General features: G+C 40.3%; 1 protein-coding gene across 3 annotated transcripts; it reads right to left on the bottom strand.

Moving 5' to 3' along the window:
* Positions 1–1237: 1237 nt before the first annotated feature.
* Positions 1238–14788, bottom strand: gmppb (GDP-mannose pyrophosphorylase B). Of its 3 annotated transcripts, none has more exons than XM_063215254.1 (11): positions 13989–14225; positions 13783–13889; positions 12391–12566; positions 8784–8864; positions 8412–8460; positions 6873–7015; positions 5455–5613; positions 4890–4968; positions 4308–4435; positions 3583–3765; positions 1238–1903 (listed from the first exon to the last, which is right to left on the bottom strand). In XM_063215254.1, exons 3-11 carry the CDS (start codon positions 12517–12519, stop codon positions 1772–1774), a joined length of 1083 nt encoding a protein of 360 aa, XP_063071324.1. In that variant the 5' UTR covers positions 12520–12566; positions 13783–13889; positions 13989–14225; the 3' UTR covers positions 1238–1771. The 3 variants fall into 3 exon arrangements, with proteins under 3 accessions (XP_063071324.1, XP_063071325.1, XP_063071326.1); XM_063215255.1 differs by lacking the exon at positions 13783–13889 and having other exon boundaries at positions 13989–14035; positions 14163–14180; XM_063215256.1 differs by lacking the exons at positions 13783–13889; positions 13989–14225 and adding an exon at positions 14426–14788.
* Between the last annotated feature and the right edge of the window lie 27 nt (positions 14789–14815).

Below are 14815 nucleotides of genomic sequence, written 5' to 3' on the forward strand. Positions count from 1 at the left end.
TATTTAAGGAAGAGTGGTAAACTCGCGGAGAACACACATTTGACTGAAATGCCTGACACCTGATTCATCAACCAGAATGGGAAACAGGAAACACCACAAGGACATCAAGCAACTACAGGAATAGGTCGAGTTGTCTTCTTCTAGCCCCCTAGTCATCTCCGGAAAGCAGTGCTTTTGGACTGCATTACGCACACGTTGGAAAGTTTCTATGAATATGAAAATAAGTGGCTATGATTTAACCATATCATTTAGAATCTGTACATGTGTTAATATGTATACCACAGCCTACACAAAAAGTCTACAGTAGGCTTTGTTTCATCTTCAGTGCATATTGATCTTGAGTTGTTCACCAGCATTTGATTTACAAATAAAGCACATAACAGTTCCAGAGAATGATTTCAGCTTGAGTTACAGTAGCCTACATCACCATTGGCTAGTTCAGAGTGTGTGTACTGTGTGCTTGTTGCCACCTCCATGTGTCTGTCAGCATTATGCACTCCATTCAGAAGTAGTGGAGCCTATTTGTGATCACACTAATGCCAGCCACACTCACAGTGAGATTTACCCAGTAATCTTCCCTCCCCATAACTCACAGCAGACGGAGGGAGAGAGAGAGAGAGAGAGAGAGAGAGAGAGAGAGAGAGAGAGAGAGAGAGAGAGAGAGAGAGAGAGAGAGAGAGCTTGAGGGTGCAGGCCCATGACTTTGGCCAGGCTTTCGATTCAACATAAGCAAGACCAGTAGAGCCAGTAACCCCATAGTGATGCAGATGCCAATTGGTGATGTCAGGTCGTCTGTTCTCAATATCCAGGAGCTTATGACTGATTACACTTATGATACACTGTAAGACATATCAGAAGAAAACAGAGAGGGAATGTGGGTCCTGTGATATGAAATCGGGGGGCGGGGGTTGGAGGGGGTCCTTTGTTACACTAGCACTTCAATGATGAACCAGACGGAACAAAAACTTTTGAAGACATCACAGTTAAACCGTAAACAAATAGCTAGTATTTGGTTACACCGGTTAAGATGATTTTAGATGTTTATGCTAGAGAAAGGAAGACACAATTCACTTCTTTTTAAAGAAACATGAAAATTATATTTCTTTTTTTGTTGTTGACAGATGGCACTTACAGCTGAGCTGGGCCTCACCTAATTTCCTGAAAATGTTTACAATGTATGGTCTCCATTCTGTAAAAAAACAAAAACAAAAAGACAAACAAAAACAAAAAACAACTCTAAAACAGACTGCCATTTTAATATAAAACCTTTTCCAAGTATGACATGATTTTGTTTGTTTGAGTGGTTTGTAGAGTGTACAAGACAAAGATTTACAGAGAGCATAGGACAAGAAATATGCATAAGAAAAAGAACAGTCCCCCAACCCAACCTTAAGGCAATGTGATGTACTAAATGCTATGCCTCTAACCGCTTCTTGGATGTGTTGCGATCCATCAGCTAATCTCACGCATATTATGAAACTAAGCTATTTTTCTGAACCCTTTCCATTGGCTGAGTGCAAGTCATTGTCCATTACAAAGCTTCTTTCACGTCCACAAATCAAGTGGGTTTCCTTCAATTAGTATAGGAGCCTACAAGCCAACCCCATCACCCCATACCCATCCCCAACCCCATCCGCAACCCCATCACCTTACTTGTCAGGTAGGTAGCGTACCTCACCCAGTTTACATATATACTGTGTATATGTATATATAGTTCTGACATTAGGGCATGTTTTGAAGGCGTTTCTGTGTTGGCGCTGTGGGATGAAGACTACATGATGATCCGTGGCTCAGGAACAGAGTCCGTGATGGATTTGTGAGGCAGGACGTTGGCCCCATTGAGATAAAGTTCATCATTCACGATAACATCCTCGCCCAGCACAGTAACATTTTCCATTCGCACCTGTGAAACAGAGACAGCTCATTTAGAATGGCAAAACAATTGATCTTAGCCTTAGTTTTAAGACATAATAAGCCATTAACAATGGAATTTCATTAACATTTTTATAATTAACTCTTTTATCCAGTGTAAATTTTATGGACGAAAACAAAAGAAAACCAGACACTGCATATTTCCATTAATAATAGCAGCCTACGTATATATGTTCATTGACTGAAACAAATGTAAAACAATACTGCTGTGATGAAAACCGTAGTATTCCTTAATCGAGTGAAGAGTTAAACCTAGCGGTAAAACATTTATTGTATAGAACCACTTTTAAATTTCCACCCTGATGTTTAAATTCAGGAAAAAAAACAACATGATACATAACATTCAGTGTTGGGCACTGTGCTATGTACAATAAACTGTGTGTATAGTAGAGTTCAGTAACAGTGTCTATAAACTAACTCTTCATAACATGTTATAAACACACTGATAAAGGGCTATGAAGCATTTATAAAGCTGTGTAATGATTGACAAGCCTTTGAATCACAACTACACAACTAATCATGGCTACACCTATAATGCTTTGCAGTATCATACAGCAGTAGTAGGTTTTAATGCTTCATAGCGTTTAATGAGCACATTATGAAGCTTCAGAGAGAGAGAATGGGAGAGCGAGAGATCATAGAAAGTCAATGAATCAATGAAGCAGTCAAGCAAAGTATTAATCAGCTCACTGTCATACTAAATTGTCATTCAATGTGCTTAAAAACACTTGACAAGATAAGAAACATACACTACATCCATACACTACATCCAATAGCTTGATAACTGATAAAGTCTGAGATGATAACAATAAAGAGGTAACTTTTATTCATCTCAAGGGGAAATTGAGGTGTCTAGCTGCCCACACACAATACACAAAATATACGATAGATAAAAAAAAGTCTTGGAAAATAAAACCAAACAAAACCAGACATTGCACATGTTCGTAAGTAATAGAATGTATCCATTGAATGAAATACACCTCTAATGATACTGTTGTGACAAAAACAGTGCCATCCCTTCAAAGGTGCACTGTGTAGGATGTGGCCAGAGTAGGTATTGCAACTACCCTGCCCATAAAAACTGTGCTGCCTATTGCCAAATTTGACCTTTTCAGGAATATTTACTAAATAAAGTTTTGCAGCTAAAAATGGCGAACCATGGGGAAGATCCCCCTTTTAATGTATGAAAAGTGCAATTTTTCCGGTCAAAATGAGTACTTTTAATTTCATGGTTGTGGTAGGAATTTGTTAAAGAGGTTACACTTGTGAATGGGCAGCATGAATTCTGGAAATGAACTACTAAAAATTATTACACAGTGCACCTTTAAGCCTGGCGGTAAAACATCTTTAGCAAAGCTGAACCTACAGGAGTAGAGCTGGAGCTTTACTTACCCATTGGCCCACCAACTTTGAGACAAAAGAGCTCCTGCACACAAAAGAGCTCCTGCACTACTTATGACGTTTCAGTCTAATAACCTTCTTCGGAATTGCTTGAAGAAGGTCATTAGACCGAAACGTCGCAAGTAGAACTCAGCAAATGTGAACAGTGTGCGGGAGCTCTTTTGTCTCCATACGTTGGTGACCCAGTGGTTCCAGTCCAACGCACCTGGCCTAAGGAGGTGTGCAAGAATTCTAAAAATAGTAACTTACCCACTGGCCGACAGAAGAACTCCAGCCAACGATGCAGGACTCCAGCCAGGAGTGTGAGCGCACCCGCGCCCCCTTCATCACCGTACAGCGCTTAATACGCACACCATCCTCAAGGACCACGCCTGCTCCCACAGTCACATTGGGACCAATACTGCAGTTATTCCCAATGACTGCTGTTGGATCCTGCAATAATAAAACACATACACACATACACACACACACACACACACAAGATTTAAGAATCCTCGATCCTTGATCCTTAGTCACATTCCAGCAAATGAAGATTTGAGATTTCAATATGCAAATGACATTGAGGAAATAGACCTTTACAATTAGCAGCATTCCCTCAACTTTGAAGGCGGGCTCAAACTACACGACTATTGGCCTGATTCTCGGCTGAATGGCCAAGAATGTAGACTGGGATATAACAGTCATGGGTCAGCGGTTAGAGTGTCAGAATTGTAGCCCAAAGGTTGCCGGTTGGTGGGGGGAGTAATTAACCAGTGCTCTCCCAGTGATTTCCCAGTTGGGCTTTCACTTTCACTTTTGCTATTACTTATTGGGTTCAGATTTTTTTCTCACCATTCACATTATTTACTATACTTGACAGAAAATAAACCAAAACCAAAACCAAAAATGTTCCAAAAGACATTAACAGAACTTGTGAATATTAGAGCACATTGTGTTTTCAAGGCATTTCATGAAGAGCATTGGGGCCATCTTACCACAAGAACGTTGCCATGAAATCCTGGTCCAGTGCGTAGCCTCTCCGGGGCTTGTTGCCTCACAGACTGCAGGTACATGCACATGCCCGTTAGGAAGTCCTTGGGTTGGCCAATGTCCATCCAGAACCCTAGAAGACAAAAAGCCATGGTCAAGAGAACTACAACAGAGACATTTGGACAACATAATCTTAACTTAACCCATTGATGCTGGATGACAAAGGCACCTGGAGCGACATAGGCTCGTGAGATTTGAGATTTTTAAATAAAAAATGTGGGTATGCTAGAGCTGAATGAACGTATTCTAATGCAAGAGGAGGGTGCTTTTTGATTTTTAGGTTTTCATAGCTTTTATAGCTTGAGGGCACCTTTTCCCAAAAAGGGTAAGGCATTGAGCAGGCTTTTTTCTACTGGTGACTTAGGCCAAAAAGGAATCTTACCCGAGACATTTCCCAACCGTACCCCATCTCTCTCTCCCCACTTGCTTCCTGTCTCTTTTTCACTGCCCTATAAAGGCTCTAAAGGGCACAACAAGCCCATCAAATATACGTATATGTATCAAAATAAAAGCAAACATCAGCATACCCTGCAGTTCCATGGTGTACAGTTGTCCCTGCTCGGCCATCACAGGGAAGATTTCCTTTTCTATTGAGGTTGGTTTCAACTGTTCAAGAACACAATTATCACAGAAATTGCACACTTGGTTAGTAGCTCAATAGCATACCATTTCAGTTATAATCTTAGAAAACTTTTAGATAACAAACTTTTAGAGGTCGGATGGTTATGTATACTGTAGGCCTACTCAACAAGGTCATTAATGTCATTAAGGTTTTAATGATGCATTTGAAGAGGTCTTTTTCCAGGGGAAAAAAAACCCTTTGTTGACTCCTTTACATTACATTGCATTTGGCAGACGCTTTATAGACAAAGCGACTTTCAAATGAGGACATAATCATAGCCAACATCACTAGCAAATACAAAGTGCACAGGAAATATACAGAACAAGTGCAGATCCTTTGAACGACAAACTTGCCATTAACCTCATCTTCAAAATGAACTTGGAAGACTTTTACATACTTATATAGTACTTCATTTAGTACTCCTTTCATTCTTTCTACGTTTGCATCATCAGATTCTTCTAAAAAGGTACCTGAATTCTCTGAAGCATAGAGGGGGAGAAAATGTACATTCCAGCATTGATCTTGTTGGAAACGAAAACCTGTGGCTTTTCCACAAACCGATGAATGCGTCCCGTCTCTGCTTCGAATACTACAACCCCATATTTGGATGGCTCTTCCACCTTGGTTACCTGGTTAACACACATAAACACACAGACGCCTTGGAAATGCAGACACAAAATACAAGTAGAGACAGGGACTGCGCAACAGAAAGTAGGTTAAGAGATTCAAGATTTGTTTGGTTGGTTCACTACTACATGCTGCATATTACATAATGCATACAGGTACAACAAGGTGCATATTTAAAGTGTATACTACATCGTAAATGCTTAAAGAGCACACTGCACTATATATGCTTTAAGTCCATACTATGTAATATGTAAGACAAAGTGCATACTGAAAATGCATACCACATAGTACATACATACAGTACAGACCAAAAGTGTGGACTCACCTTCTCATTTAATTAATTCTCTTTATTTTTAGAACTTAAAAAAATATATTAATATTAAAAAAATATTTAAAAAAAAATGCCAAACAGTGACATCAACATAGCAAAACTGAGGGCCCCACATGTTTCAACAAGCTAACAAGTAAAAATACCCAGTCAGTCGAGTCAATTTTAATTGATACAATCAATATTAGAGAGATTTTCTTGATCTGATAATGGGTCACTTGGTCAGCATAGCTGGTTATCTAGGTGAAACAGTGATACAAAAAGTAAAAGTAAAAGTGAAAAACAATTCTCTCCAACACAGGTTTGACCTCTCCAAGTAACTGGCTATGACTCAATATCAGGTTAAGAAAATGTCTGTAAAATGCTTGTAATGGCAAATGTTTAAAACTAGGTTTTAGGTCTCAAAATTCTAGTTCTACAATTCTAGTGAGTTATTGGCGGACTTTATGGTTTCACTGTATCACTTGTAATAATTGTGTGAATATGACAAATAAATCCTTATATCCTTGCATGATACATGAAAAACAAGTAAGGATTGAGTAACACATTGCATAAGCATGTCACACCGCAGGACATGAAGTCACACCACAGGAAATTCACTGCATTGTGGCCATTTTAATCCTTTTGTATACATGACTGACCTCTGAGCATTGACATTTGTTTTTAAAAGGAAAAAATAACAGTTTTGTAGGTTTTTAACCAATGTTACGAAAAAACAAGGCATCACGTCAACCACCCACATACATACATACATACAGACAGACATAGACATATGTCCCTACATAGTGTGGTCTGTGTAGTGTATCTACATAATAAAGTGCATTATGTACTATTCATATTGTATACTACATACCAGGCACTGCATACTGAAAGTGTATAGTACATAGTGCATATACATACTTAACATACATGCATAAATAAGAGTCCTCTTACCACAATGGTGCCCTCTTTGCCATGATGCTTGTGGAACTTGAGCATGTCCTCAAAGGGGAAGTCACAGATGACATCACTATTGAGGACGAAGAAAGGCTCATCGTTGTCTGACAGCAGCTCTCGCGCCAAAGCAAGAGGTCCAGCTGTAAGGGCACAGACATGGACATCACAACCACATTAAATCTGATTGGTTCATCAAAGGTGCAGTGTGTAGGATGGTGGCCAGAGTAGGTATTGCAGCTATGCTGCTCATTGGAACTGTACTGCTGCCTATTCCAAATTTGATCTTTCCATGGATATTTACTTATCAATAAACTAATATTTAGCAGTATAAGCAAAGAGTACAGTTAGTTCTGCAGCTAAAAATGTCTATTTCTGGAAATTCAAAATGGCGGACATGGAGAAAATCCACCCAAAGAATCATCTAGTAGAGTAAGATACTTCAGGCTCTGACTTTTCCGGGATCCATGTGATGTCAGGTGAACACCCCTTTAGGAGACCTTTGGTTAGGAGACATTGACCGATACATTACTCCTTGTAATAACCGTAAATTGCTTTGGACAATCTATACAAAATGTGTCCACTACTCTCTTTACCTCAATGTTCGCTTCTGCCCAATGTCCTCAACAGGCATCGATGGCATGGCGCTACAGAGGCAGTGTTACAGTAAAACAGAGCCAGTTAACTCCACGGGTAAACTCAAGTCGGGATAGCCCGAGTCCTTTATCCAGTAACTCTGCACGCTTTAGCTAGCCACAGACATGGCTGACTGATACCATCTGTGCCTTGTGTACTACCCTCAGAGCTGCAGGAAGGAAACGGCACAAGACCGCCAATCCCTCCGACATAGAGGCCCTTTGATCTCTCCAAACATCCTTTTCATCCTTTGTAAGAACTCCCAAAGGACATACATATCCCCCTCGTCTTATCTGTCGACATGGTCAATTACACCACACTCCTTAGTATGCAGAGTGTGGGTTTTTGAACATTCTATAAAAAGAATGTGTTCTGTAACAAGGCAAGATTCTAAAATTCCAAATTGTATAGTTATGTATGGCACCCAGAATTCTATAGAACTTTCACTGCCCGAACATTCCTGTCACACCGGTATGACGATACATCACAGGTGCATGTAGCACAGTCCTGGTTCAGATCTGATCTCACTGGACTCCACTGGGCTCCTCTAACAGAGTGGTTCTCAAACTGGAGAGTTGCGACCCCTAGGGGGTTTCAGAGGTACTGCAGATCAGTACATGACCCAAAATGCCACTTTGGTAAAACAAAAAACAAAAAACAAAAAAACCATGGTCATCACCTCACCTACGTGAACGCTCCTGCTTGTGCAATGAAACCATTGCAAATAGCGCAGAATGAGGTGAAGTTTCTCGTATTTACTACTCCCTTTCAGATGACCCTAAAAAACACCCTTGCAGAAATCCTTTCCCTCAACCTAATCTTTCTGCAGTCACATTATTGGTCGTTTAACACCAAATCACTCCAAATGTGCCTAACTTTTGTGAATGCTGTAACAAAACAGACCTGTTCCCAGGGGCTCCTTCTCGTGTGAAAGTGAAATCTTGATGCCAAGCTGAATAACAAGAAAATAGCAACAGAGTGAGATAATACTGCACGTACCATCACACCATAAAAATATTCTGTTTATGTAGTACCACCAAACAACACAGTTATTTTTATTGATGGGGTGCAAATGAACACAGAAAAGAATGCCAAATAGTTAGAATTAGGCATGTTTATTAGTTTCAATGCCAAATACAGTTAGAATTAGGCATGTTTATTAGTTTCCATGCCAAATACAGTTAGAATTAGGCATGTTTATTAGTTTCCATGCCAAATACAGTTAGAATTAGGCATGTTTATTAATTCCAGTTTTCTGTGAGTGCCAAGGCTTACCCTCTCCTCTTGTGCCCTCATCTCCCTCTCCAGCAGCTCGGACATGTAGCTCACCGCCAGGATGACATGACTGACGCCAGCCTGAAACAGAAACAGGGAATTCACACACAAGATTGCTTGAACTGGATAGATGACAAGTTGACAACACACCCTGACGAAGGCTGTAGGACCGATATGTGTTGATGATTTTTAATGCACAAGCCCACTAAATAAAGATTGTTTTGATTTTTAAATCAACTGAAGTGCCTGGGCCAAGGATTTTTCCCCCTCCATTTTTGTTGGATAGATGACAAGTCAGGATCTAATTCTGATGAAAGCAGGCGTAATTCAATGCCAAAGTATCGCTAAAGCAATGCCAAAGTCATCCTGAAAACATCACCGTGCAAAGGTCATCACCAACAAGGCGTTCCCTGTCCCTGTTCCCTGTCTTTTTTTCCCTTTCCATTTTTTCATTGACTTAGTTTATGGCTTGCTTTTAACTTGCCTGTATTTTGTTTGAATGTTAATGTGATCTTCTGAGAAATTTAACATGTAACGTATGGGTGGTTGACGCGACGCCTTGCTTTTGCCTAACATTGGTTAAAAACCTACAAAACTGTTATTTTTCCTCTTTAAAGCAAATGTATATGAAAGAATATGTGGTACATTATGTTTAATATCAGTCTTAGATAAGAAGAAACATTTCTGTTAACATTTATGTAAAGGTTTAGGCCTATATGTCAAATGTCCTGCGGAGTGACTGTAACATTAATGAAAACTGGAATATAATATATATATATAAATTAACCAACAACATTTTGAATAATTTATGAAGCATTTGACATGATTGCATACATATTAACCTTATATTAAAGTATATGAATGTGAAAAAACTCAATACAGTAATATTAACTAACAAGTTCAATTTCGTAACACAAATTGTGTCCTGTGGGGTGACATGTATGTGAGGCTTGTGGACGGGCAGCTGCAAGGCCAACTACAAGGGTCTTAAAGACAGGCTCATTTTTTTTTTATTTTTTTTTATTTGTTTTTTTTCATCCTTTATTTAGCCAGGATTGTCCCATTGAGACTACAGTCTCTTCTGCCAGGGAGTCCTGGTCAAAATGGCAGCAAACATATAGTTACAGACACAGACAAACACAAAGACAAAAAAGGAAAATAAATGTACAAAAAACACATTAAAAAGAATAAGTTTACATAAAACGTATTTTGAGATTAAAAGTAGCCTATGTGCTGCATAGTCAGAAACAATGACACTCCTCTGTGTATACTGTATTAATTTTCCTCTTAAAAGTCTCTAATGAGGGCAGAGAGTCCATACATAGTATCTTCTGCAACTCATTCCATAGATATGGGGCATAAAAAGAAAAGCCTGTTTTCCCTAATTCAGTGCGAGGAGTACAAGACTGTAGTAGTAACTTATGTGAAGAGTCATAACCAGTCGTTGAGTGCGTTACAATATGCGACCTTGCCTCCTCCACTTGTGCTTGTTTCCTCGTACCAGGAAGTAATATGAGGCATCATGATAATATGAGGCATGATGACATCATTAACAACAACATTATATTTCAATATCTTGCAAAAGCTCAATTGTAAAGTCTTTTTCTCATTTGCAATTGGGATGGTGAATGAAAAACAGTCCCTCAAAAGTTGTTGTGGCTAGGCTGACAGCTGGGAAATTTTATCGTTTTCTCTACGGAGAAGGGGCAAGGAGGCGGGGCGAGGCCACAATCACAAGTGGAGGAGGCAAGGTTGCATATTGTAACGCACTCAGTACCTTAGTTATTGGAGAGTGGTGTAGAAGTTTAAGGTGACTATTAACCTCTTACTATGTCTACATTGCAATGCTTAGGTTAATTTTATGGTGTCCTGTGGTGTGATGCTCTTATAGAAGGGTAGTGCAATAGTAGTAGTAGTGTGTGTGTGTGTGTGTGTGGTGGGGGTTAAAGGAACAATAGTACAAAGAGCATGGGGGATATGTTTGTGCAGAATATTAATAATTTTATTGTATCTCACAGAAATGTCACACCAAGGATGTCACACCGCAAGGTACATTTTCCCAAAAATGGCAAAAATTAGGCGAAATTTCACAGACCACTACAAGCTTTATTTTTTTTCAATTTTTTTTTCCATCATTTTTTTCAGGAATCGGAATAACTTTTTTTTTTCCTTGCGTTACGCCCTTAAACGTCAACCACCCGTATACAGCCTGGTTCAATTTTGCTTGTGAAACTAAACATTCGTGAAAGAATGGGCTCTCAGGAGCTCAGTGAATTCCAGCGTGGAACTGTTATAGGATGCCACCGGTCATGAAATGTCCTTGCACCTAATTATTGCACAGTCAACTCTCGGCTTTATTATAAGATAATGGAAGCATTTGCATAACCTGACTGAGAAGGGTTAGAGGATGCTGAGGGGCATAGTACAAAGACATCGCTGGCTTGCACAGCCAATCGCTACAGAGTTCTAAACTTCATGTGACCTTCAGATTAGCCCAAGTACAGTACGCAGAGAGCTTCATGGAATGGGTTACCATGGCCGAGTAGCTGCATCCAACCCATACATCACCAAGTGCGATGCAAAGTGTTGGATACAGTTGTGTAAAGCATGCCGCCACTCTAGGGCAATGGACACACATTCTCTGGAGTGATGAATCACATTTTTTCTATCTGTTAATCTGACAAGACAAGTCTGGGTTTGGAGAGGGTCACAGCAAAACACCTCCCTCCCAGTCCGTACAGTGACAACAGCCTTGCAGAGCTGTCAACCTGCCTGTCCCATACTGGCTTGGACAGGAGTCACCGGAGCATCTTCAGATGTGGAAATTAACTTGTTTTATTGGGCTAGTGCCAAAACTAACGTTTTGACATTCTCACGTCTTCTTCAGAGTTAATGTGAAAAAATTGATTGACTCTTGATTGGCCAGGCTGTGTATAGCTCGCAATGAGCAGTAGGGAGGACACCTGCTGGATGTTTTATGCATTGACAGTTGACACACTTGTTGATTGAGCAGCACATCTGCAATGTGGGGGATTCTGATTGGTGGACTTTTCCTTGAAAACATCCCCTTCCCTGTGACAACTATTGAAGAAGTCTTAGTTGCCAAAACAACTCAGCATTATTTTCAAACGGCTTATGTGAGTGACCAAGCCACTACAAATGTGAATATTGACAAATTATCATGACTAGCGGTGTAACAGACTAATCTGGTCTCACTGTTATAAGTGGTTACTCTAGATGTGAGAAACACAATGATTGGTCGTAACTTACGACTCGTAAGTAAATGTCACTCTTAATTTGGATTGTTAGAATTAGTTTTGACCAATCACAAGTGCTTCTAACATCTACGACTTGAATACCGGGTTCAGGATTCCGTATAAAACATTAGACTTTACTTATATCTGATATCTGGAGCATTGTATACAGGCAGCATCACTGTAGCCATCACTGGTTGCTAATTGACAGGCAGTGTAACTGTCATGGAATAGAATATCTTCCATTACGTGCGTGCGCACTCTAGATACAATGTCACTCACGTGAATCATATAGAAACATTATACAAATGTTCTACAGACAGTATGTCGCATCAGTATTTAAAAACACTTACCTTTACCAGTGCCTCCACCTGATGAAGTAGAATGGGCTTATTACAGAAGTCCACCAGAGGTTTGGGCACACTTAAGGTTAGAGGTCGTAATCGTGTGCCGTATCCACCGACCAAAATCAAAGCCTTCATTATGGGTCCACAACTGTGTTGGTCAGTTTAGCTGGTAAGCATGGAATCTGGGAAGAGACAACACACAAACTAAAGCAGGGGTGGAGAACCTATGTCTGGAGGGGCGTTTGCGGCCCTTCAGGCCGTTTCGTCCGGCCCCCGATATAATTTGAATGTTTGCAGCTTCACATGAAATATGACATTTTGTAAAGGAATCTTAGAAAATACATTTGCAATACAATTGAGTCATATTCAGGGGACCTAGAGCAGGTTGGGTCTGTTTTAAAGGTGGCTGCCTTCAATATAGACCTAATGTGCAGGAGGAAATCCTGGTTTGTGTTCATAGTGTGGCCCTCGGAGGACTTTTACGGTCCTCGGAAGAATTTGAAGTGGCCCCTCGAATAAAAAAGGTTCCCCACCGCTGAACTAAATGCTTAATGTATGCTTGCATGTGACATGAAACGTTATGAAAAGCTGTTCTTTCATGTCTACATAGATGTCAACTTCAGTTTTCTTAACCTCCTTTGTTGTTATAACACACACCACTGCAAGACAGGAGCAGCATTTGGTGCCAGCATCTACCTGAGCATTCTACCATATATTTGGATGTGATCAAAAGATACAATACAATATTACATTACTCTTTGCTGGAACCATAGGCGAAAGAGCGAAATGTCAGAGTGAACATTTGAAAGAAATTTTCCACTACAGTATTGCATCAAACTGTGAGCTGTTTTTCCCCATCCATGGGTTTGGGGGGGCCCAAGCGGCTGCCTGCCCAGCCTGGTGACAAGATGCGCCTCTGGCTGGAACAGAGGTCTAAAGCATCTTGGTTATTTAAGTATTGGTTGTAGTCTCTTGAACAATGTGGGGTTAGTTGTCTTGCTCAAGGCACTTTGGCCATGGGAAACTGCCTGCTCCAGTTATTCCAGTTCTTCCGTTCTTCAATGTAGGATTCGAACCTGCAACCATCCGATTCCCACAGCAATTCCTAAATGAGACCCCATAGCCTGCATCCCATAAGTTGAGAAGTACAATTTTGTCTTTCAAAACAAGCACACCTTCACAGGCTATTGATAGTAAACACACTACACATAAGAAAAGGAAGAGTGGCCACATTGTTTTATGAACAGATGCAGTTCTGGATATGACGAGCATCTGGATATGACGAGCATCAAAACTATGGCAGGGTAACCGAACCACCTGACAAGTATGAAGACGGACCTTCGGTCCGGACCTGACAGTTCTATCGAAACAGGCACTCACTCACACGAAATCACCCACCTTGCAGTGAGGAAGACTGACAGCTATGAAGACTATGAATGACAATACGCTTAAAAGAGGTGATAGCAGGTAACTTCCGTGGTCGTTGTTTGAATTAACCATCACCCCTAAATAACAAAACGATCGTTAATCAACAAGGAGAAGTTAAGTTTGCCACTTTCATAGGTTTGCTTATATGTTAAATCTAGTCATTTCAGTGGACTTACCAGTCTTCGAAGAGGCTAACAATCTCGTAACCAATCCGAGTTCAAGTCTGCTTGAAGAAGTATTTTAAGTAATTTATCGAATATAGTGAATGGGTGTACAACTATTACTTAACATACAAATAACTTTGGAAATAAAGGAGGCACATTAAACAGAGGTGAAAAGGCAGGATTTACTTTGTAATGAATGACACCTCTTGCAAGCCGTAGAGGCGGAGCAAGACCACAATGCCTTTCGTGAGAGATACGTCATCAGTTTTTAGCGCATACCACTTTTGATGTAGGGGAGGCATAGTTTTACAGTTTAGTTTATTTTAAGATTGAAGTTCAATTGGTTCAAATGGTTTAAAGTGTGCTTTAAACAAAGGTCTACTCGCAGTGACGTCTACAATTAAATTGTCCAAATTTAAGGGCACTGAGGGAAATCAAAAATATTGTACCCAATCTCATTTCAAAGTGGAATGTCTTCTTTCTCGTCGGAGAACCCCTTCTTGTCAGGGCAGCTGAAATGTATATGCAGACACTCCTCTCCAGAATACCTGCATAGTGCTGGCGAATTCTGGAGGTTACTGTAGTTGCAGTAATACTTAGGTAGATGTGTTGTTTTGAGATCAGCGCAGCATATCTCTGTCGGACAGCACACTGCTCTTCTTGGTCACATGGCTTTCACTCGCCATCTGGACCAATCATGTGAAAACAACGTGTCCAGGAAGTGTCCACGGGCCTTTTTTTTTATTAACACCTGAACAGCTGACTGGACCAACAACTGACGTCTGTTATCGAAGTTGGCTGGCCTTCTCTGTATCGGAATGTCAGTCTGAGATACCCCA

This window comes from Engraulis encrasicolus, chromosome 14 (assembly GCF_034702125.1).
Source record: "Engraulis encrasicolus isolate BLACKSEA-1 chromosome 14, IST_EnEncr_1.0, whole genome shotgun sequence".
Classification (NCBI taxonomy): Eukaryota; Metazoa; Chordata; class Actinopteri; order Clupeiformes; family Engraulidae; genus Engraulis; species Engraulis encrasicolus.

Excerpts from the sequence above, each read along its gene's own strand:
- gmppb (XM_063215256.1), bottom strand. The coding sequence starts at position 12,519 with ATGAAGGCTTTGATTTTGGTCGGTGGATACGGCACACGATTACGACCT. Across the intron at positions 7,016-8,411 it reads GAAGGAGCCCCTGGGAACAG|CTGGACCTCTTGCTTTGGCG; the intron begins GTCTGTTTTGTT and ends GTGCCCTTACAG. Across the intron at positions 4,969-5,454 it reads CTATGCTTCAGAGAATTCAG|TTGAAACCAACCTCAATAGA; the intron begins GTACCTTTTTAG and ends GTTCTTGAACAG.